Genomic DNA, 25202 nt, shown 5'->3' with positions numbered 1-25202 from the left:
GTGGTGGCACGCACCTGTAGTCCCAGCTACTTGGGAGGCTAAGGCAGGAGAATCACTTGAAGGGAGGCGGAGGTTGCAATGAGCCAATATCAAGCCACTGCACTCCAACCTGGGCTACAGAGCGAGACCCTGTCTTAAAAAAAATAGTTAAGGTGACATGTGGTATTGGCTCCAAGGTGACCCCGCGTATGGGCTCTGGACACGTCACTCTATCAGGGATCTGGTTGGCACAGATGATTACAGGAGATTCTACCAATTAGTAGTGGTGGGGTTGGCATGGGGTTTGCCGCATAGAAGGAGTTCTGTGTAGAAACAGGTCACTGTAGGAACACAGTTTCCCACTGCCCACTGTGCCCTGGGGCATCTGGGATGCTGCAGTGACCTCCCAGGAGCACTGTAGGAAACCTCAGGACACTCAGTGTGAGCCTCCAGCTGGAGGTGGCTCCATTTCAAGGTCAGAGCATGCCATGCGCCCTTGGATATAGCCTATCTTTGCAAAGTAAAGTTTTTGGTGGATGCCACGATAAGGAAACAAGTACCACATGGAAACCAACATGAACCGGGAAATGAAGGTGGAGAAGCTGGGCAGTGCCAGATAGGTGCAGACATCACATTAAGAACCAACTGTGGCCACTGAAAAAAGAAATGCAAGTATTATTTCTTTCAACTACCACGTATTATTTTTTAAATGGCAATTATAATCAATTAAAATATGTTATTAGTATATACACACTTCAGTTGTTTGGACCTAAATACTTAATAAACAGAACTGTTAGGTATTTCTTGGCCTTGGAATGCTTTGAGAAACTTCTGAGACACTAAGAGGACTGTGGGTGGGGAAGGTGAGCATCCTTTGCTGTGGTGTTTGGACCATGGTTCAAATCTCACCCCGGCACACAACGCTGCAGAGGAGATGGTGTGCACACACCTGTGGGCTGTGATCGTGGGACACCACTGCCCTAAACCTCACCCTTGTCATTGCCAGGGCTGGATTATAAGACACCCCTGGTGCAGTTACTGAGAAAGCAAAACGAGATCCTGCAAGGCTAAGGTGCCAGGCACAGGGGAAGTGGCCAGGGTGCTTGCTGCTGTGATGCAGGCCACCAGTGTGGGGAAGAAACGGCCCCCAACTCTGCAACCTGGCAGCAGGGACAGCCCCTCTGCAGGCTCGTGGTCTCTGGGCAGCCCAATCCCAGCACAGGCTTCTTGGACATACCCAGAGAGTATCAGCTTGCTTCACAGAACAATCAGGCACTGGAATTCTGTGGCTCTCACGGACAGCTGAGAACACGGCCACCACAGAGAGGTGATGCAGCTCAGCTCTGAACTGACCACCAGCATGAAGACGGGCAACTCAGCCTCAGGGAGCAGCTGCAAAATACCCAGGCAGGAGCCCCTGTTGAGACATGAGATGCCACAGGCAAAGCCCCCAGAGAGGGATGAGGTAGAGGTGTCCCGTACATGGCTGACCAAGAAGAAGATTAAGTGGCTTCCTAGAAATCTCCAGTAATGTTTATTTAAAAAAAAAAAAGATGCCTATTGGAGGCCAAGCAGCTCTGGGCCAGGCAGTGGGCAGCCACAGACATAACTTCAACTCATCCTCCTGACAGCCCCAGTCAAAACTGAGGATCTCAGAGGTCCGCTGAGGCTCTTATGGTGACTAAAACAGTGGAACAGGGGACCCTGTCCAACTCATCTGAGGCTAAAACCCATGCTGCTTTTGTCAAACCAAGAATTTTTTCTGAACCAAGATGTAAATTAAGCTTTAACCAAAAGGGTTTTTCAGAGATATCTATAAAAATTTGGCCTGGCGCAGTGGCCTGTAATCCCAGCAATTTGGGAGGCCAAGGCAGGTGGATCACTTGAGGTCAGGAGTTCAAGACTAGCCTGGCCAACATAGTGAAACCCCATCTCTACTAAAAATACAAAAGTTAGCCAGGTGTGGTGGTGGGCACCTGTCATCCCAGCTACTCAGGAGGCTGAGACAGGAGAATCGCTTGAACCGGTGAGGCGGAGGTTGCAGTGAGCTGAGATCACGCCACTACACTCCAGCCTGGGTGACAGAGTGAGACTCCGTCTCAAAAAATAAATAAATACATAAATAAAATCATTAAAAACCCCCAAAATGGTGAGCTATCTCCCACAGAGACCCCTTAAAGCAGGAGAGGAGATGTCACCGCCCAGGGGCCTCAAAGGCTCAGTCCCCACCCCACGCACAGCTGAGAACCTCCTCCGAGGTACCTGCTTCATGGTCTCCTCAGGGCTCTCACTGGAGGGCAGGCTAGGGAGGGGACCCAACATGGGATTTGGAATCAGAAGATCCAGATCTCATCTTGGCTTTGCAGCTCACAGCTGCGGGATGTGGGCTAAAACATGGGCATGGGAGCCTCATGGTCACACCTCCTGGCTGTGTCTGAGAAGGCTGGCTGTGCACAGGAGCTCTCAGTGCCATCTGCTGAATGAAGGAAAGGTTACCTAACCTCTCAGGGCCTCAGTTTCCTCATCTGTAAAATGGCCATAATATTAATATTGATCTTACCATGCTGCTATGAGAATTGAGACATATACATGTGAACACACATGTCATAACATGACTGACTCTCATTGGTCAGAGACTTTGGAGGCCTGGCAAAATCACACAAGCAGAATAGATGTCAAACTATAGCTGCTGCCTACACAGTGACAGGCCCCTCGACCATGTGGGCTCTTGCTGGGGCAGTCCCAGTGCTGGGACTCCACCATGTGTCCAGGAAGACATTTCAGTCACTCTCGGGAAGGCCGTGGGCACGGGTCCCTGCTGTCAGCAGTTTGGTTTGACACTATATCCACCTCTTTTTGTGAGGACAAACTTATCTTTTTCTTGTTTGGAAGGCAGGGCTACTCACCTGTAATGATGCCATTTTTCTCCAGGGGCTCCTGCCAGCTGACCTTGAGAGATGTGTCCAGAATCTCCGTGAAACTCAGATGTCCCACAGCTCCTGGCTCTACCAATTAAAAGCAAAGTCATCTGTTAACACAATATCCCCAGTTTTCTTTTGATCAGAGGTATGGGGAAGGTTCTAACTATGGAAGGAAAGAGGTGGGCTGGGGCTGCAGAACCCTGCAGGAGACATCAGTGAAATGCAGAAGGAAGGAGGGCATTTGAGGCACCCTGGCCATCATCATATACATTTTCTCCAGCCTCATCCTAGCCATGCAGGGCACTGAAGCTACTGGTGGCAGAGAATTTATACACAAATCATTCTGTCTTTCTCCTTGATCTGATCTGATTAGAACAATCTGGCTGCTGGATCCTCAAGGGCAACTGCCTCCTCTCAGTGTTCCTCCACGGTGCATGCAGCCCCGTGTCTGGCTTGTGCGGGTACCATCAGGAACCTTGTGCAGGCCAGAACAGGACCCTGGGCCCAGGGGCAGGCTCACCTGCCAACCTGGTCCAGAACTCCAGGCTCCACAACCCACTCACAGCCCTGAAGGATTCCAGAGGGGCAAGGCAGTGGCCTGAGAAAGTCCCAGCAAAAACAAATTCCTTTCCCGGGAGTTTCTGTGCCCTGTGGCCCCCTTGCTCACAAGGGTGGGCAGAGCTGCAGAGTTATGCTTGAACACTGGAGTCCGAGCTGGGTGTCAGACCTGGCTGAGCTATGCAATGACACTCTCAAAGCCTTAGTCTGTTCGTCTGTGAAATGGGGAAAATAAAGATAACTTGGTGAGGCAATTATGAGAATAAAATGTAATAAGGCATGAAAACATGTCCCGGGCACCAGGAAAATGCTCCATGACCATCAGCCGCGGTCATCATGATGAACCTCTCATCAGAACGTAGTCATTCCTAGGATTACATGGTGGCCACCCCAGAGAAAAGACCTGAGAGTCTAAAGTGCGAGTTAAAAATCCAAGACACAGGCCCAGGTCAGCAAAGCAAACTGCTTGAGGATGTACGGCCACAGGTGCAGAGCTCTGCCCCAGAGGCAGATGGACCCCATTTGTGACTCAGGGACAGCAGGGGCATTCGGTGGTTCTGACTCCCTCTCTTGCACCAGCTCACCGAGGTTTAGAGCCCTTTAACTGCTCCCATAGCGGGTTCCACAGGGCCAGCCCACACTGTGTGGTGATGGGGACGGAGGAGAGGATGCCTAGCAATCCGGAAGAGAGGGGTAGATGTGGTGAAGGCAGTGTCCTCCTGGATGCTGTTACTCTTAAGCCCTGCTGTGTGCCCGCAGCCTGCCGTGGTCTCTCTATAGCCATAGCCGCTGTGCAGGGCATGAGGAGCAGATGGAAAGGAAACACTTTTGGGGAGGCTGATGTCTTACAATCAAATGGAAGGAAGCGGTGAGGGGAAGGCAGACAGTGCACTCCCATTGCCTAAGCCAGGCACCTTTGTGGTACCTGAAAGTGCCCCTCTGTCCATTGCTCTCAGCAGCAAACACAAACACAGCTGCCCAGGTTGGCTCTGCTTCTCTGCCTGCCGTTCAGAGCCCCACCTCCTCTCTGACAATGCACCCATGCTTATTCCTCCAGATACCCATTTAGGAGAAACATAAATGACAAAGCCAGGGAGGATAAAAGGGCAGGAGGAAAGGGTGGCTTGAAGGCAGAACTGGAGACAAGGGAGGAAAAGAAGAATGGAGAAGACATGAGAACTCCGTCCGTTTCTGCACCTATCAGTTACGTATACCCTCCATGCCAGGCAGGGAACACTGGTTCCTACTGAAAGCTCCACACCACATGACTGCCCTAGTGAACCTGCTGGATGGTGCCACACTCAGATCTTTTTAGTGATAAAAAATGCAAGTCTTTCAGCTTAAAATAGGAGAGCATGAAGTCAAGGGTGTCAGTTGTCCTGATAGAGTTTCTGGGATTCCTACAGAGGAGCCTCACCCCTGCAAAGTCCCTGTTCTGGCTATTGCTAACCTCACTTGCACAAACATTAGATTTTTAGGGTGAATTCCATACCGAGCACTGTTGGTACTTGGACAAAGCCTTCTAACACAAGTTGTAATTTTCAAAAAATGGTAATAGCCTCAGGGAAAAAAAAAAAACACTCGTCTGGATGAAACTTTGAAAAGACTTTTCACGAATAAGCTCAAACACTCTGATAAATTTCACTTTTCTAGTGTGGAAGATGGTGAAATAGAATGGCTGTCAAGACCATCTCATCCTCCCACAATTGTGAGCTTCCAGAAAGACATTCTGACGGATTTTTGAACTGACTTGTTCTTCTTTTCAATTGATGGAGAAAGGAAGAAAGCTTTTTGCTCCTTTTATATTCTCAGTGTTTCTGCTTCCTGGATCCTGCCCAAAGATGCTGTCCTCTAGCTCTGCTGGAACCAGCTGGCAATGTCTCGGCTTAAAATTTATATTCCATTTCCTCTTTACTGCCACCCTCCCCCAACAACTTCTCATTTCCTTGGAGCTTTAGAAAAGAAGGCGGGCTGGGTGTGGAACAAACTATATAGTACCATCAGCTAGAGAGAAATGGAGGCCATTTCTCCAGCACCCAAGAGTCCAAAGCTTTCTTTACTTTCGTTTTTATCGATACATAATATCTGTACATATTTCTATGGTCCATGTGATGTTCTGTTACATGCACAGGCTGTATAATGGTCAAGCTAGAGTGTTTGGAGTGTCTATCACCTGGAATATTTATCATTTCTGTGTGTTGTGAACATTCCAAATCCTCTTTTCTTTTTTGAAATATACATCACTGTTAACCACTCACCCTACCGTGTGACTGAGCATTGGAACTTACCCCTTCTATCTCACTGAATCTTTATACCCATCAACTAACCTCTCTTTATCCCCACCACCCTGCTCCACCAACACACCCCTCCCAGACTCTAGTATCTTTCATTCCACTGTTATCTCCATGAAATTGACTTTTTAAGCTACTACTTATGAGTGAGAACTTGTAATATTTGCTGTTCTGAGGACATTACTGCCCTCCAGTTCCCTCCATGTTGCTGCAAATGACAGTATTTCATTCTTTCTTATGGCTGAATAGTATTCCATTGTGTATATACACTGAATTTTCTTTATCCATTGGTCCACTGATGGACACTTAGGTTGATTCCACATCTTGGCTACTGTGAATGGTGCTTCAGTAAGCATGGGGTATGGGTATCCTTTGATGCACTGACTCCTTTCTATGAATAAATACCCAATGGTGGGATTGATGGCTCATAGGGTAGTTTTATTTTTAGTTTTTTGAAAAATCATACTGTTTTCCATTGTGGCTGTACTAATTTACATAATCACCAAGTGTATTAGAGTTGCCTGTTCTCCACATGATTGCCAGCATTTTTTTTTTTTTTTGTCTTTTTAATTCTAGTGATTCTAACTGGGATAAAATGATATCTCACTGTGGTTTTGATGAGCATTTCCTTGATGATTAATGATGTTGAGCATTTTTTCATAGACATGCTGACCATTTGTATGTCTGCTTTTGACAAATGTTTATTCATGTGCCTTGCTCACTTTTTAAATGGGATTTTTTTAAACTGTTGAGCTGAGTTCTTTGTATATTTTAGATATTAATCTCTTATCAGATAAATAGTTTGCAAATATTTTCTCCCATTCAACAGGCTGTCTCTTCACTCTGTCGACTTTTTCCTTTGCCGTACAGATGATTTTTTAGTTTGATATAGTCTCATTTGTCTATTTTTGGCTTTGTTGCCTGTGCTTTTGAGATCTTAGCCATAAAATCTTTACCTACACTAATGTCCTGAAGTGTTTCCCCTGTGTTTTCTTTAAGTAGTTTTATGGTTTCAAGTGTTACATTTAAGTCTTTACTCCATCTTGAGTTAATTTTTTTATATGGTAAGGGATAGGAGTCTAGTTTCAATCTTCTGCATATGGATATACAATTTTCCCAGCACCAATTATTGAAGAGGGTGTCCTGGCACCTTTTTTGAAGATCAGTTGGCTGTAAATATGTGGATATATTTCTATGTGCTCCATTCTGTTCCATTGGTCTATGTGGCTGTTTTTAATGCCAATATCATGCTGTTTTGGTTATTATAGACTTGTCATATATTTCAAAGACAGATAGTGTGATGCCTCCAGTTTTGTAATTTTTGCTATGGATTGCTTTGGCTATTTGGGCTCTTTTTGGGTTCCACAAGAATTTTAGGGTATTTTTTGTTGTTGCTATTTCTGTGAAAAGTGACATTGGTATTTTGATAGAGATTGCATTGAGTCATTAGATTCATTTGGGCAGTATGGTTATTTTAATGATGTTAATTCTTCTGATCCATGAGCATGGGATGTCTTTCCATTTATTTGTGTATTCTTCAGTTTCTTTCATCAACGTTTTGTAGTTTTTTTGGTAGAGATCTTTCACCTCCTTGGTTAAATTAATTCCTATATATGTTTTTCTTTTATAGCTATCATAAATGGAATCAACTTCTTGATTTCTTTCTCAGCTACTTCATGATTGGTGTATAGAAATGCTACTGATTTTCGTATGTTGCTTTTGTATCCTGCAACTTTACTGAATTTATCGGATCTAGGAGTTTTTTGGTGGGGTCTAGGTTTGTCTAGATACAAGATCATGTAATCTGCCAAGAGAACAATCTGACTTCCTCTTTTCCAATTTAGATGCCTTTATTCCTTTGTTTTGCCTGACTGCTCTGGCTAGGACTTTTCAACTATTCTATGAATAGTTGAGATGAAAGTGGGCATCTTTGTCTTGTTCCAGTTCTCAGAGGAAAGGATTTTAGCTTTTCCCCATTCAGTGCGATGTTAGCTGTGAGTTTTTCATATATAGACTTTATCATGTTGATGTATGTCCCATCTATGCCGTTTGTTGAGAGTTTTTATTACAAAGGGATGTTGAATTTTATTATATGCTTTTTATGCATCTGTTGAGATGATCATATGGTTTTTGTCCTTTACATCACTCTGTTGGAGTGATGTATCACATTTGTGGATTTGTGTATGTTGAGCCATCCTTGCATCCCTGGGATAAATCTCACATGAGTATGATGTATTATCTTTCTGGTGTGCTGTTGGATTCAGTTTGCTAGTATTTTTGTTGAAGATTTTTGCATCTGTGTTCATCAGGGATAATGGCCTGTTTTTTTTGTTGTTGTTGTTGTTGTTGTTGTGTCTTTGTCTGGTTTTGGCATCTGGATAACACTGGCCTCACAGAATGAGTTAGGAAGAACTTCCTCTTCAATTTTTTTGGACTAGTTTGAGGAGAATTGGCATTAGTTTCTTTCAAAGTCTGGTAGAATTTGTCAGTAAACTATTCAGCCCTGGGTTTTTCTTTGTTGGGAAACTTTTTAATTACTGATTCAATCTCATTACCCATTATTAGTCTGTACAGATTTTATGTTTCTTTCTGATTCAAGCTTGGTTATATGTGTTCAGGAATTTATGCATTTCCTCTAGGTTTTCCAATTTGTTGGTGTATAGTTGTTTATAAAAGTCTCAGATGGTATTTTCTATTTCTGTGGTATCAGTTATAATGTCTCTTTTTGCATTTCTGATTTTGTTTACTTAGGTCATCTGTCTTTTATTCTTCTTAAGCTTAGCTATTAGTTTGTTGATTTTGTTTATCTTCCCTAAAACTCAATTTTGTTTATTCATTTGTATTGTTTTTAAGTCTCTGTTTCATTTAGTTCTGCTCTGATCTTTATTATTCCTTTCCTTGTACTAATTTTGCGTTTGGTTTGTCCTTGATTTTCTAGTTCCTTGAAGTGTATCACTAGGTTGTTTAAAATCTTTCTACTTTTTTCCTAATGCAGGCATTTATTGTAGCCTCTTAGCACTGCTTTTGCTGTATCCCACAGATTTTTGTATGTTGTATTTCAATTTTCATTTGTTTCGAGAACTTTTTTTTTTTTTTTTTAAAGCCTACGGCACCAGGTATTCCCAGGCAGACTCCCATCCAAGTACTAACCAGGCCCGACCCTGCTTTGCTTCAGAGATCTGATGAGATCGGGTGTTTCAAGAAATTTTTTAATTTTCTCCTTAATTTCTTTCTTGACCCAGGAGCATGTTATTCAATTTCCATGTATTTGTACAGATTCCAAAGTTCCTCATTATTGATTTTCAGTTTTATTCCATTGTGGTCTAAGAGTATATTGATATAATTTCAGTCTTTTAAAAGTTGTTGAGATTTGTTTTGTTTCCTAACATATGGTCTATATTGGAGAATGTTCCACGTACTGATGAAAAGAATGTGCATTCTGTAGCTATTAGATGAAATGTTCTGTAAATGTCTGTTAGGCCCATTTAGTCTAAAGTGCAGTTTAAATCCAATGTTTCTTTGTTATTTTTCTGTCAAGATGACCTGTCTAATGATGAGAGGGGGATGTTAAAGTCTCCAACTATTATTGTATTGTTGTCTCTCCCTGTAGATCTAATAATATTTGCTTTATATATCTGAGTACTCCAGTATTGGGTGCATATATGTTTAGAATTGTTATATCCTCTTGCTGAATTGATAACTTTATCATTATACGATAACTCTCTTTGTCTCTTTTTACTGTTTTCTACTTAAAGTATTTTATCTGATATAAGTGTAGCTACTTCTGTTCACTTTGGTTTCTGTTTGCACAAAATATCTTTTTCCGTCTCTTTACTTTCAGTCTACATGTGTCTTTACAAGTGAGTTGAGTTTCTTGTACACAGCATATAGTTAGGTCATGGTTGGTTTTTGTTTTTGTTTTTATCCATTCGGCCAGTCTATCTTTTTGGATACTTTAGTCCATTTAAATTCAAGGTTGTTATTGATATGTGAGGGCTTATTCTAGTCATTATTATGATTTCTGGTTGGTTTGTATATCCTTTGTTCCCTTCTTATTGTTTATCTTTGAGATTTGGTGGTTTTCTGTAGTGGTAACATTTAGGTTTTTTCTCTTCCTTATTTGTGTGTTTGCTCTACCAATGGGTTTCATACCTTTGTACATTTTCATGATAGTAGATATTGTCCTTTTACTTCAGGTGTGGGAATTCATTAAGCATTTCTTGTAGGGCCAGTCCAGTGGAGATGAATGCCCTCAGCTTTTACTTATCTAGGAAATACTTTACTTCTCTTTCACTTATGAAGGATACCTTTGATGAGTATAGTACCCTTGGCTGATAAGTTATTTTTTTTCCCAGTACTTTGAATATATCATCTCACTTAAATCTACTGTTAGTCTGATGGGAGTTCTCTTATAAGTGGCTAGATGCTTTTCTTCTGGTGATTTTGGAATTCTGTCTTTAACTTTTGATAATGTGCCATGGAAAGGACCTGTTTGAATTCTATCTGTTTATTTGTGGATCTCTGAGCCTCGTGTATCTAGATGTCTAAATCTCTTGCTATACTTGGGAAATTTACAGCCATTATTTTGTTAAATCAGGTTTCTATCCCTTTGGTTTTCTTTTCACCTTCTGGGACATCAAAAATTCAAATATTCATTGCTTTATGGTGACTCATATGTCATGTAGCTTTTGTTCATTTTCAGATTCTGAAATTTTCTCATGCTGTCTTATCTAGTCTATTGCTGAAGCTTATGATTGTATTTTCAAATTTCAGTCAATGAATTAATTAGTTCCTGGATATCTGTTTGGTCCTTTATTTTATAATACTGATCCCTTTGGTAAATATCTTATTCATGTATTGAATTGTTTTTTGGATTATTTTATATTATTTATCTGTGTTCTGAGTTTCTTTAATATCATTATTTTCATTTTTCTCTGGGATTTCGTAATTTCTTTTTCACTGGAATCTGTTGCTGGAAAATTACCATGTTCCTTTGGAGCTGTTATACTTCCTTGCATTTTCATATTTCTTGTATCCTTATGTTGATATCTGCACATCTGGTATAACAGTTGCTTCTTCTAATTTTTTGGATTTGCTTTCATAAAGGAGGGCTTTTTCCTGAAGATGTATCTATGGTGTTGATTGGGTAGGGCACTTTGGCTTTGATTCTGCATGAAGCAGTAGTGTAGTTTGCATATAATTTATTTGGCTGTAAACAGCATCAGTGGTGTCTGTGATTTCCTTAGTGGCTTAAGTTGTGGTTGTTAGTAGAGGCTGTGGTAAAGTTTTACTGGGGACAGGGACACCAGGTGAGCCAATCCTTGGGTCCCAGTAGTGGCAGCAGTGGGCTGAGTGTGCCTGTCCTTGGGTCCTAGGGTGGTCTACACAGGCCCTGGTGATAGCAGGTCCAGACAGGCTCATTCTTGCCATTCTAGGTGGATTGTTCAGGTGATGGCAGTGGCTGTAGGGGGCCAACCAGGTGGGTGGGTCTTCAGAGCCCTGGACAGCAGGCATGCTGCAGGCTGCCTGCTGTGATGGTACAGCAGGTTGGGTGGACCCATCTCAGGTCCGAGGAGGAGTACTCAGGTGCTGATAGTGGTGGGCAGGGCAGGGTGAACCCAGGGCCCTGGATAATGTTGCTCATACTGAGGGAGGCAGAGCAAGCTGGGCGGGCCTGCCCTCAGGACCCCTGGTAGTGTGTGCAGGTGCTGGCTGTGGTCAGCAGGGGTGGGGTGACCCTAGTCTCCTGGCAGAACACTTGGTAGGGATGGCAGTGGCTACAATGTGGCCCTGCTGCTGGGGAGGTGCGCTTCAGACCCAGGTGGCAGCTATGGGTGGGAGAGCCTGACCTCAGGGTGCTTGGAAGTGGAGTCTGTCCTCAGGGTAAGTGAAAATGCCCAGCAGCCCCACCATTGGGGGTAATGGGGTCACTGCCAATGGCTTGTACTTTGCCTCTGGTGGCAGCAGCCAGCAGTGGTAGTAGCTGTGGGCGGGGGATGTCGGTGGGGCTCCAGGATATGGAGATGCAGAGGTTGCCGGGACCCAGGGCAGAATGGTCTGGTGGGGCTGGGCTCTCATAGCAGCATGACACAGTAGCTGCTTAGGGCTTCAGCATGTGGGGCTCAGTGTGGGCTCCCTCTCTGGAGCAGGACGTCACACGGTTTCCCTGTGTGAGTACTCTCTAAGTGAGTCTTGGGGCCTGTGAGTTTTGAGGGGCTTTTCTGTGGCTCAGATTGTAGGAATCTGTGGTAGGAATATGGACCACTGGGGTCTCTCACTTTTCCTTTTCCCACAGTGGGGAACCTCTCTGGGTTCCCAGCCGATCCCATTTCCGGTAGAGCTGCCTCGCCTCACCTCCCTCCTTGCCATAGGTGCTTCCTGTCACTTCTCTATTGAATTCCAGGTTCTCTCTTAGATCTATTTGAAGTGTGGTTACCTACTTGCTGTTTTGGTTCTTCTTTATGAAGGAGGCCAGTACCAGGTGACTGTGATCAGCTGGCCCCTGAAGCCCCTCTCATTCCAGGCTCCAAACTTTCCTTTTAAAAGCTACACCCCCAGAGCTGACTTCAACCTTACCTTCAGTCTTTTAATGTGATATCTGATAATAGATGGGCTATTATCCTAAATAGGATAAACAGGCTCACTGCCTATCAAAAAATGATTCAGTTTGAAAATTCTAAAAATAATTAATATTATTTCCAGTTTTATCTGATGAGACATAAAATTTACAACTGAAAAGCATAAACAGACATTTTTCAAAAAAAATCATTCATTGAACATTCACCAAGATCAACCACATCCTGGGCCATTAAACAAATTTCAACAAATATAAAATAACTAAAATTACACAAAGTGTGTTCTCTGATCATAATGGAATCAAATTAGATATCAATGGCAAAAAGACAATAGAATCTCCAAACACATGGAAATTGAATAGCAGAATTCCAACTAATTCATGGGTCAAAGAGAATATCTCAAAGGAAATAAAAATACAGAGAACTGGATGAAAATGAAAGTACAGGGTATCAAAACATGGATACAGCTAAAGCAGCAAGGAAGCAGAAACGTACAGCACTAAACATTCACAATGGAAATGAAGAAAGGCCTCCAACCGAAAACCAACATGCCTACCTCAAGAAATCAGAAAAGTGAGAGCAAAATACACTCGAAGCAAGCAGAGGAAAGAAATAATAAAGAGCAGAAATCAATAAGGTTGAAAATGAAAGAGAACATGAAGAAGAGAAGAAGACCTGGAACAAGAGGCTGGTTCTTAAAAAACAAAACAAAACAAACAAACAAGCATAAAGTTGGTGAACCTTTAGGAAGAATGACAACGTTAAAAAGACAGAAGATACCAATCATCAATATCAGGAATAAAACAGGACATCACTATAGATCCTGTAGCCATTAAAAAGGTAGTGCTGCAAACATTTTTATACTCACAAATCTGAAAATCACCAACTACCAAAACTTAGCCAAGATGAAACAGACAACCTGGATAGTCCTAAAAACCATTTATAAATTGAATTTATATTAAAAATCTTCCTAAAAAGAATTCTTCAGTCCTAGAGAGTTTCACTGGAAAATTCTACGAAACATTTAAAGAGAAATTTACACCAATTTTACACAGTCTCTTCCAGAACATAGAAGAAGTGGGAATACTTCCAAACTTTTTTTGTTTGTCTGTTTGAGATGGAGTCTCACTCTATCACCAGGCTGGAGTGCAGTGGCCTGATCTTGGCTCACTGCAACCCTTGCCACCTGTCAAGCAATTCTCCTGTCTCAGCCTCCTGAGTAGCTGTGACTACTTACATCCAAAAGCCCTCCACCAAGTACTAACAAAATGCACCACCATATCCAGCTAATTTTTGTATTTTTAGTAGAGATGGGGTTTCACCATGTTGGCCAGGATGGCCTTGATCTCCTGACCTCGTGATCCACCCACCTCGGCCTCCCAAAATGTCACACATATCTTATGAGACCATATTACTCTGATTCTAATACCATACAAAGATAACACAAAAAAAGAAAACTACGGATTAATATCTCTCATGAACTTACATCCAAAAGCCTCCATCAAGTACTAGCAAAGTGAAACCAACAGCATATGAATAGAATTATACACTGTGACCTAATGGAATGTAAGTACACAAAGCTGGTTTGACATTCGCAAATCAGTCAATGTAATTTAACGTATCAACAAGCTAACAAGAAAAACCAGATGATCACATCAAATGATGCAGTAAAAGCGTGAGAAAAAAATTTAACATTTATTCATGTCAAAAACTCTCAACCAATTGGTAATGGTGAGGAATAACTTCAACTTGATTTTAAAAAAATCATCCTTAACAGTGAACAACTGAGTGTTTTCCTTCTCAGGTGAAGAGAAGGCAAGTCTGGTCTTATCACTTATTCAACGTAGTACTAGAAATTCTAGACACTGCAAATCATGCAAGAAAAGGAAATGAAACACATACAGGTTAGAAAAGAAGAGCTGGAGGAAGGTGGATGTGGCTATAAAGGAAACTGGATAATTTTTGTGACCTTGGAAACATTCAAGATCTTGATTATCAGGTATATACACAAACCTACACATGTGACAAATTGTACAAGTCTAAACACACACATATGCACAAACAAAACTGGAGAAACCCACATCAGATCTGTGAATTGTATCAGTGTCAATATGCTGGACATGATACAATACTATAGTTTTGGAAATGTCAGCTTGGCAGAAACTGGGCTAAAAGTACATGGTTTAAATATTATTTCATATAATTGCATGTGAATCTGTAATGGTCTCAATAAAAATTTCAGTTAAACATGGCTGAGCTTCGTGGCTCATGCCTGTAATCCCAGCACTATGAGAGGCCGAGGTGAGTGGTCTGAGTTTGAGACCAGCCTGGCCAATATGGCAAAACCCCATCTCTATTAAAAATGCAAAAAATTAGCCAGGCATGGTGGCTGGCGCCTGTAGTCCCAGCTACTTGGGAGGGTGAGGCAGGAGAATTGCTTGAACTCAGGAGGTGGAGGTTGCAGTGAGCCAAGATCCCACCATTGTACTCCAGCCTGAGGAATAGAGCAAGACTCTGTCTCAAAAACAAAAAACAAAAAGAACAAAAAAACCTCAGTTAAACAAAAGCAGAGAGCAGAGAAAAGGCAGAAAGGCAGAGTACGGGAAGAACTTCTGGGATCAATTCACAGCAGCAGCATGGCTGCTTTTCATTTTATCTTTTTTGGTGAGGAGGGGTTGTTGGTTTCAGGAGGTCAAGAAATTCATGTTTTATTCCTCCCATGTCACTCATGTGACATAGACCTTGAGTCAATGGCGAGATCATTCCAGGAGTGTGGCAAGGAGAAAGCTAGGCTGCCAAGGGCCAAGGAGAACATAAGGTGTTCAAGGTCAAAGCAATGGTTACACTGAAAGGATTGGGGGCTATCCCGGCAGTTCCATGGGCAGCACAGTCGGGAGCTGCTGATTTTGAGTGAGGAAGACCTGAACACATTTGTGGGTGGAGGGAAAGCATTCAATAGTAAAAAGATCGAAGAATAGAGCCATGAAAAGGGACAGGCGAAGAAGGGAACAGGATGATGGAGGACCTTAGAGAGGCCAGACTTCATCGTTTGAGAGGAAAGGGGAGAGAGGCAAGGGCAAGGACATGGAAACGGTGGGTGAGATGGGAAGGTAAGGAGTTCATCCTGGTGGCCTTGGCCTCTGCTAATGTCACCTGCTGGGACTACAGTAAGGCTAGGGGTCCAAGAATGGGGTGGAGCAGCACGGGGTAGAGCTGGTAACCCCCAAACTCCAGTAGAGACAAGTTCAGAAGGCTGAGCCCATCCAGCACTGGCGGAGAGACAAGCAGCAAGCAGCAGCTCTGGGTGACTTAAAAAAAACAATCATCCTCATTTTAACTTTCATTATAAAGGGAGTACAGACTCATGGTAGAAATTAGAAAATACAGAAAAATACAAAGTAATCCGTAAAAACGACTCATAATCATACCACATAGGGATAGCAAGTATTAAACGTGTGTGGCATATTTCTTCCATGGACTTTCCTCCATTCATATCGTTTTCATGTGGGGTCTTTTGATAAAATTTGGATCTCATAGTTTTGTATACTATTATTTCACAATGTACTATCATGGCCATTTTCACTCACAATTTTTGATCTTCAAAGTTTTGTTTTTTCAACAACTACAAAATATTTCTTATATTGCCATTCTATGCTTTTTTCCGATCCTCCCCATCTGGAACATTTGAATGCTTTTCACATTTTTTCTGACTACAAATAACTGTAACAAGCTGCCTTGTATATAAATCTTTGTGTGCATCTGTGGTTATTTTCTCGGGGTAACTTCATTAGCTAATGTTTTCCAGATGTGTCAGCTAGCCTGCAAGCAGAGAAGGCATGGGTTCAAACTGACCAGATGGAGATCATGCAAACTCATGGAGCTTAGAAGGGCGTGGGGGAAAAGGATCCTAACAGCAAGGGTCAGGGAAGAATGGGCTGGGAGGCATCAGGAGGATCACGGAAGGAGGTGAGGGAATTAGAAATTGAGGTTTAGGTAAAGAGCAAGTTCAGCAAGACCAACGGTGTGGCTGCACATCTGGAACTAGACTCTCCACCTCTGTCCCCAGGTCAAAAAAGCCATGTTCTATTCCTCCCGTGTCACTCATTTGACACAGACTTGAGTCAATGGTGAGATTGTTCCAGGAGAGTGGCGAGGAGAAAGCTAGGCTGCCAAGGGTCAAGGAGAACATAAAGGGTTCAAGGTCAAAGCAATGGTTAGACTGAAAGGAAGTTGGGGGCTATCCCGGCAGCTCCAGGGGCAACACCGTCAGGAGCTGCTGATTTTGAGTGAGGAAGACCTGAACACATATGTGGATGGAGGGAAAAGATCCAATGGTAAAAAGATTGAAAGGCCATAGCCATCCTCTGCCAGGCATTACCAGTACTTTCTGATGACCGATCTCCTTGGGTGAGCTGACTGCAAGCACTCTAAGAATACAGGGCTTCCTCGTGACCCACCCCTGCCCTTGCCTGATTCTGGAAGTCACAGCAGTGCACACCTCTTTGACAACTGACTTACGAGACACGCAGAAAGGAATACTCACTGTCTTCATGAGTCCAGATGAGCTGAGGTGTGCTTGGAGGCCCGTCCCCAGGGGTGGTGAAGCACAGAACCGAAGTGAAATAGGCGGTGAACTTCTTCAGGTTTGTTATGTGCCCATGGTGGACTCCGTGGAAATCTGGGGCAATGGTGACGACAGTGACAGCCTCAGGGGCATCTGCTGGCCATGCTAGAAGCTGAGACGGAACAGGGTGAAAAAGACATCCCTTTTTCCGTGGCATTTCTCCACATACACTTCAGTAGCAGAATTTTATTTTGCAACAAGTATGTCTTGTCAAACATAAAGTCATAATTAAGAAAGGCCACAAATCCTACGTCTTATAATCATACTTCAAAAAAGTTGAGATAAAAGTATAGTTTATAGGTTTTTGTATACAAACATATATATTCACATGTATTTTATACTTGTATATATAAATAAAATAGCTACTTAACTCATATTGGAATAATGGGCACGCCTTCAAATCTTCACCCTCTCTTCACTTAAGAAGGTTAAAAAATATATATAATATATACTATATATATACACACATATATAATACATATTTATATATTATATATACACATATATGCTAGATATGTCTATATATCTGTATATAGACATATATAGTATATATTATATAGACATATATATATACATATTTTTGAGACGGAGTCTCACCGTGTCACCCAGTCTGGAGTGCAGTGGCGCATTCTCGGCTCATTGCAACCTCTGCCTCCCGGGTTCAAGCGATTCTCTTGCCTCAGCCTCCTGAGTAGCTGAAACTACAGTTATGTGCCACCACACCTGGCTAATGTTTTCTATTTTTAGTAGAGGTGGGGTTTCACCATGTTAGCCAGGATGGTCTCGATCTCCTGAACTCATGATCTGCCTGCCTTGGCCTCTCAAAGTGCTGGAATTACCGGTGTGAGCCACCACGCCCGGCCATACATATGTATTATATACACATATATAATATATATTATACATACATATATACTATATATAACATTTTAACAGTTAAGAATAAAGATGAAACCATCTGTTAATTCAGCTGAAACAATGCAACAATGAAACAAACACAAACATTTTTCTAGAAAGCACCTACTCTGTTTCAAAAAAGGCATGAATAATTCAACAGGAATAATCTTAATTATTTATAATTTATATCATACTAGTTTTGTGAAAAGGATTTTAGAAAACTGTTACAATTTTAAAGAAATAAAGTATATATACGCATCCTAAGGAAAGCTGTTTTAATGTTTTGGCAGCATTACGTATGTGTGTGTGTTTTAATTCCTTTGACGTCAAACATTTCTAGGATTAATTGGATCTGAAAGTTGACACGCTGTGGGACGCCAAGGGTATTTACACAGATCAAACTGACAACGAAGTCATCACATGAGCTCCGCAGCCTCACCGATGAGACTTGACAGGAGAGGCAAGAAGGCAAAAGCATCTGGGTGAGCAATATAATTTTCTTTCAAAAAAGCTTGTGGCTCTGAATACTTCTGAGGAGAAACAAAAGGCAGGGCAAATTTCCAGCTACTCCTGCCTTTCTGTCAGACGAATAAGTGTTTCAGCAAGTTGAATCAAAATGGGGGGAAAAATGAACCGTGTGCCTGCGGAAGCGCACCCTCTGAATGTGAAATAACCAGGTATGAAAGCAAATGAGATGGAATCCCTTCAGGTAAAGAGCTTCCCTGGTTTACTGGCTATTAAAGATTAGTGGATGTATTGCAGCTAAATCAAGGGGGGCTCCGAAATCCAGTCAGGAGAAGTTGATCTGAAAGGGAAGATCAGCTGTGCTTTTGGAAGGTGTATCCTGGCACATCAATGAAGTTAACATACTCTGGTAATTAAGACATAAGAAGTCGGATGATGGAAATGTGTCTATGTGTCTAATTCAGTCTGGGTGGGTAGCTGGAAACAACCGGTCTCAGTTCTTTAGACAGAGCTCTCCCTGAAGTAGCAAGGGAGGAGAAGAAAATATCTTCTCTTGATGGAAATATCCCTTTGCTGGGGGCCTGTGTTCTCCTGAGAGGACCTGCTTCTGGGAAGAAGTGATGTGTGTAAATGTTGATTCTAATCACTGAGACAGGACTCCGACTGGCCATTTAAAAAATGAATGGCCTTTCTCATAAGAAATTGCTCACTTATGTATGAACCATACACTTGATAACTAAGAATTTGAGTTTCTGAACCTGTAGAGCTGATGCCAAGAGTTTGGATAAATGGTGATCTCGCCAAGGTCAAGATGCTCTGTATCTTGACACAGCCAGCTCTTGATGCACAGGAGGGGCTGCCTCCAGCTGCGTTGCACAGTGGATTCAGACGACAGCTGCCCACAGGCCCTGAACCCAGGCCACATACCTTGTATCCCTGGTTGATCCCGTTGATGAACTGCTGAGGTGGAGGATTCCACAGGAACTGAATGGTGGTGGAGTTCACGGCTTCCGTCTGCACGTTCTGTGGGGGCGCGGTGGGCACTGTGGCATAGCGTCATTGACGACAGCAGAACAAATGGCAGGCAGCAGCATGGAGAGGAGAGACAGAAAGGAAACCTTTAGCTGCTACTCACACTCACAGGCAGTTACTGCACTGAGACCAAGGAAGTGTGATGAATGTTTTTGGGAGGCTTACCATGGCATTACAAAGAAAGAGAATGGGGCTATTTTTCATTTTCTCTTGCAGAATTCTTTAAGGCATAGGCAGAAAAGTGGACAAGAGCATCCTCTCATTCCACAGATGAGCGTTTCCTGTAGCTCCAAGATGGACAGCAAGCAAAGCTTGAATTTCTTTTTCAATGATCTGATATTTGAGATCAATGCAAGCTTTCATCTAGAGATCCTCCATCAATATATACCACTATGTTTCCAGCTAAATTGTTCATTACATGGAAAAAAAAAAAACCAAGCAAACAAAATCATCACCCTCCTTCCACATACACTGTTATTTATCCATTTGGAGACTAAATTTCTCTTTGTCTGTCAATGGGGACAATCATTTTTGGATTTTCCATGGTTTGTTTCTCTCTTTTATAGAACAGCTATTGAATCCAATTATATACCTGCCAAACGACTGCCTTCAAGGGGTGTCCTTTCCAGGGGACATGCTCGTGTAACTGTAAGAGTGAGATGCTCTGCAGAGCAGTAAACTCGCAAAGGGTAGGTGCCTGCCTTTGGCCTGGGAGGGCTGGAGGGCCTCATCTGGACTGTGTTTGGGAGGAAGGGTGGCCTGTCGGGGTAGGGTCTTGAGAAGGATGCTCTCAGCTGGGGGAGCCATGGGCAAAGGCAAAGTGCTGCCAAGGAGCCTGGCGAGGATGGGCGCATGGAGAGCACAACTGGATGTGGGGTGGGGGGAAGCGGGGTGCCGGCAGTGCACGGGTCTTGCTGGGATTGCCTATCACACCGAGCAGCGTGGCTGATCACTTATACATAAGGCAATAGGGAACTGCAGGCCTTCCGGAGAGGACAGTGGGCAGGGCTACCTTCTTCAGGATGGGAACCCCAGGGGCCTGCAGAGAGGGGCCAAGCCTCCGCTGCACCATCAAGTCTTCTACTGGGTAGAAGGAATGTCCTCGCTCTTCAGGTGCTTGTTCTAAAAGTGAGGCACAGAAGCTCAAGGGATCCAGTGGATCCAGGTAGAGAAACAAAAACAATTGTCTTCTTGGCCCAGAACACATGTGATCCCATGTGGTCCTGGTAAAAATCACTACATTTTTCTGGGTTCCCTTCCCCAAAAGCCCATCTCAGGCAGAGATGAGACAAACATAAACTTCACCAAGCCCCTCAAGTCTTCTCTTTCCAGGTGTGCAGGATGGCCCTCTATCCCCATCCACTGCTGTGATGCCCCTCACCCCCCTCTCTAAGTCACCAGGAAACTGCCCTACTTGCCATCCAGTAAAATGTGTGGGTTAAAAATGGACACAGGGCTTCCTGTGCCTGGGATGCTGAGCTTTGCAAAGAACATCACATCCACCTAAGAACAAGACTGAATGAAGTACAAAACAATAACTTTTCCTGAGCCCAGAAGAGAGCTTCAGTTGCACACCAGCCAATTGTACAGAAATACAAGGAAAGATGGGCCTCTCCAAGGAGTCAGGATGGGTCCCACTCACCCGTCACAGAGCGCGGGAGGAGGAGACAATGGAAATTCACCCCAAATCCTCAGTGAACAGCTGAAGGGTGAATGTGAGCTATAAGAGAGGGCAGAATCTTTGGGAGCTACAGACATGCAGAATCCGGAGGAACAAAGACGAGGACTACATGTATTTCATGGGTGATTTCCACCCAGCATTTGAGGACTAAATTAAACCAATTCTAAAGCATTACCCTGATTCCAAAATCAGAAACAGCCACTGAAGGAAAACTATAGATCAATATCCCTCGTGAACACAAGTTCAAAAAATCCTCAACAAAATATTAGAAAATAAAATTCAACAATATGTAACAGTCATAATCTAGCCTGTTCAAGTGAGGTGTATCTTATATAAGCAAGGCTGCCTCAAGATGTGAATAACAAAGTAATTCCTCACATCAACAGAATAAAGAAGAAAAACATATGAACATCTTAATAGATTTAGGAAAAGCATTTGGCAAAATTTAATAACCAATTGTGATATTTTAAAAAAGAAAAAACCTCTCAGCAAAGCAGGAATTTAGAAACAAATTTAAACTTTAAAAAGGGCACCTATAAAACACCTAAAGCTAACATCTTATTTAGACAATAAAAACACAAAATAGATATAAGTTTAACAAACTATGTGCAATATCTGTACACTGAAAACTACAAAACACAAATGAAGGAAACCAAATACCTAATCAATACAGAATCATATGACATTAATGGATTGGAAGAAAACACAGTAAAGAGGTCAATTCTCCCCAAACTGATGAATACAGTGACTCCAATCCCAATCAAAATCACAGCTACACTGCACTTCAGCCTGGGTAACAGAGCAAGACCCTGTATCAAAAAAAAAAAAAAAAAAAAAAATCTCAGCTAGATGTTTCTTAGACATTGAAAAGGTGATTCTAAAATTGATATGGAAAAGCAAGGTAACTAGAATAGCCAAAGCAAGTTTAAAAAAAAATGGACAACCTTTACTGTCTGATTTCAAGACTAACTATAAATCAATAGAAATTAAAACAGGGTGTTACTGGAGAGGGGTGAACACATTGATCAGTGACAGAGAATACGGGCAAGAAATTACTCACACATGTATCACTGCCTTTCAATAAAAACACAAAGAAAAGATAGTAATTTAAAATGGTACTGGAAATATTAGACATTCATTCACAAAGTAAGACAAAATCTGGATCTATACCTCATACCATTTATAAAACCTAACTCAAAATGGATCAAAGGCTTAAATGTAAACCTATAATTATAATACTTCTAGGAAAAAATAGTTGTGACATTGGGTTAGGCAAAAATTTCTCAGATACAATACCAAGGACATAATCCATAAAAGGAAAAAAAAATGAATAAAGCTGACTTTGTGACAGACATCCGTTAAGAAAATTAGGTATAAATAGGAATTTTCTAGGCCACAGACTGGGAGACAACATGTGCAAGACAGATATCCAATGAAGAACTTATACCCAGGTTGGGTGCTGTGGCTCATGGCTTATGGCTATAATGCCAGAACTTTGGGAGGTTGAGGCAGGAGGATTGCTTGAGGCCAGGAGTTTGAGACAAGCTTGGGCAACATAGTAAAACCCCACTGCTACAAAGAACTACAAAAGGCCGGGTGCTGTGGCTCACGCCTGTAATCTCAGCATTTTAGGAAGCTGAGGCGGGTGGATCACCCGACGTCAGGAGTTCGACACCAGCCTGGACAACATGGTGAAACCCCATCTCTACTAAAAATACAAAAATTAGCTGGGCATGGTGGTGGGCACTTGTAATCCCAGCTACCCAGGAGGCTGAGGCAGGAGAATTACTTGAACCTGGGGGGTGAAGGTTGCAGTGAGCCGAGATCATGCAACTGCACTCCAGCCTGGGTGACAGAGCAAGACTCTGTCTCAAAAAAAAGAATTACCACAAAGAAAATTAGGGTGTGGTAGTGCATGCCTGTAGACCCTGCTACTTGGGAGGCTGAGGCAGGAGGACCCCTTGAGCCCAGGAGTGTGAGTCTGCAGTGAGCAGCCAAATAAGACTCTGTCTCTTAAAAAAAATAAAAGAATAAAAGCCTATTTTTCAGAAAATATAAAGAATTTTCAAAATTCAACTATAAGACAACCAAAGATGTGAGCAAAAAGAACAAACAGTTACTTCGCCAAAGCCAATAGAATGATAGGAAATCTGCAAGTGAAGAGAACCTCACCTTCCTATCACTGGTCACCAGGGAAATTTACCATGATGGATGCCCTGGACCCTTATTAGAAGAACTCAAACTACACAAAGCAACTGCAATAACAACCAGTGTCAGTGAAGGTGCGGAAGGCCTGAGGTCCTCGTGGCATGAGAGGGAGGTGCCCATGACACGGCCACGTGATGGGACTGTTTGGTCCTTTCTTACGTAGTTAAACATGAGTGAGCCATGTGACCTGGCAATCCTGCCCCTGGGTGACTGTGCACAGGAGATGTAAACGTTTACATAAAAATCTATATGAAGCAGGGCATAGTGGCTCACACTTATAATCCCAGTATTTTGGGAGGCCGAGGTGGGAGGATTGCAAGAGCCCAGGAGGTTGAGACCAGTCTGGGTAATACAGCAAGACTCCATCTCCCCCAAAAAATAATTTAAAAATTAGCTGGGCATGATGGTGCACACTTGTAGTCCCAGCTAGTTGGGAGGCTGAGGTAAGGGGGATCACGAGAGCTCGAGAGGTTGAGGCTGTAGTGAGCTGTGATTGCACCACTGCACTCCAACCTGGGCAACAGAGTGAGACCTTGTCTCTAAATAAATAAATACATACATACATAAATAAAATCTATATGCGATATTCATAGCAGCTTTAATAATTACCCCAAATTGCAAACACTCTAAGTTTTTAAACAAATGGATGGGAAACAAAACTGTGGTGCACCATGGAACGGGATGCTACTCAGTGGCAGAAGGGAACAAAATACATATACATATGAACACATAGGCAAATCTCAAACGCATGAAACCAAGGGAAAGAAGCCAGGTTCCACAGACTGCACACTGCACGCTCCACTTATATGATGTTCTGAAACAGGCAAAGTGATGACAGGAGAAAACAGCAGTGCTTGCCAAAAGCTGGGGCAGGGTAGAGAGGTGATTATATAAGCACAAAGGTGTTTGGAGGAGGTGATAGAAATAGTCATATCTCCATCATGATAGTGAACATGGGCTAGTGATGTTTGTCAAAATGTATATGTAACTGTACACCAGAAAGGGTGAATTTTACTATATGTAAATTATGATACCACAATAAATCTCACTTTTAAAACATGCTCCAGGCAGGGCATGGTGACTGACATCAGTAATCCCAACAATTTGGGAGGCCGAGGTGGGAGGATAGCTTGAGGTGAAGAGTTTGAGACCACCCTGGGCAACAGAGTGAGACCCTGTCTCTACAAAACATAAAAAATTAGCCAGGCATGGTGGCGTGCACCTGTAGTCCTAGCCACTTGGGAGGCTGAGGTGACAGGATGGTTTGAGCCCAGGAGTTTGAGGTTACGGTGAGCTATGATCCTGCGACTGCACTCCAGTTAACAGAATGGGGCCTTGTCTCTAACAAAAATAAGACAAAGCAAAATGCTGCACATTCTTTGATACTTTTCCCACGAAGAGGTGGTGTCTATGTCTGAAACCCTTCAATGTAGGCTCTGAGACTGCTTGGCCAATAGAAGATGACCCAGGTCCTAATAAACTAGCAACTTCTCGTTGGAGCAGCCGTAGGAGGGTGAGGATCCTGAGACTGCAGGCTGGTGAGGCCAGGGGCAGCTGCCCCAGTGGACAGTGTAGGGAGCCTGCCTTCCTGCCTTCCTGCCTTCCTAGCCACGGTGCCAACGTGTGCACAAGACATCTTCCCAACTGAATGAGTGGCACAAACGGTCACATATCCAAGCCCTACTCCAACTCCTGACCCACAAAATCATGACATATCACAGGTGTTGCTTTTAACCTCCAAGTTTTGGGGTAGTCAGTTAGGCAGCAATAGATGACCAGAACAATCTCTGCTAAAAGAAAAAAATAGAAAACAAAAGAGAGGAAGGAGAAAAAGGAAGAAAAGGGAAAGGAAAGAATAAACACCAGGAGCTATTGGGAAAAGACCAACAATTGTTGTGACATTTTCCCTTAGAACCCACAACCTCTGGGGTTGAGGAAGGCATCTCGTTCTCCATTAGGTTTAGCTCCAGG

At 42.8% G+C, this 25202-nt stretch overlaps 1 protein-coding gene across 3 annotated transcripts in view; it reads right to left on the bottom strand.

Annotated features, from left to right (window-relative positions):
* Nucleotides 1-25202, bottom strand: part of SDK1 (sidekick cell adhesion molecule 1) — a 978776-nt gene that overhangs the window by 188269 nt on the left and 765305 nt on the right. For all 3 annotated transcript variants that reach the window (XM_032259651.1, XM_032259652.1, XM_032259653.1), the window contains 3 exons: nucleotides 19238-19353; nucleotides 16868-17060; nucleotides 2886-2984 (listed from right to left, as the gene is read on the bottom strand). In XM_032259651.1, the coding sequence (XP_032115542.1) occupies nucleotides 2886-2984; nucleotides 16868-17060; nucleotides 19238-19353 (408 nt within the window). The remainder of the gene's footprint in view (nucleotides 1-2885; nucleotides 2985-16867; nucleotides 17061-19237; nucleotides 19354-25202) is intronic.

This window comes from Sapajus apella, unplaced genomic scaffold (assembly GCF_009761245.1).
Source record: "Sapajus apella isolate SASKATOON/1434 unplaced genomic scaffold, GSC_monkey_1.0 scaffold110, whole genome shotgun sequence".
Lineage (NCBI taxonomy): Eukaryota > Metazoa > Chordata > Mammalia > Primates > Cebidae > Sapajus > Sapajus apella.
This window is presented reverse-complemented; position numbering and strand designations above follow the sequence as displayed.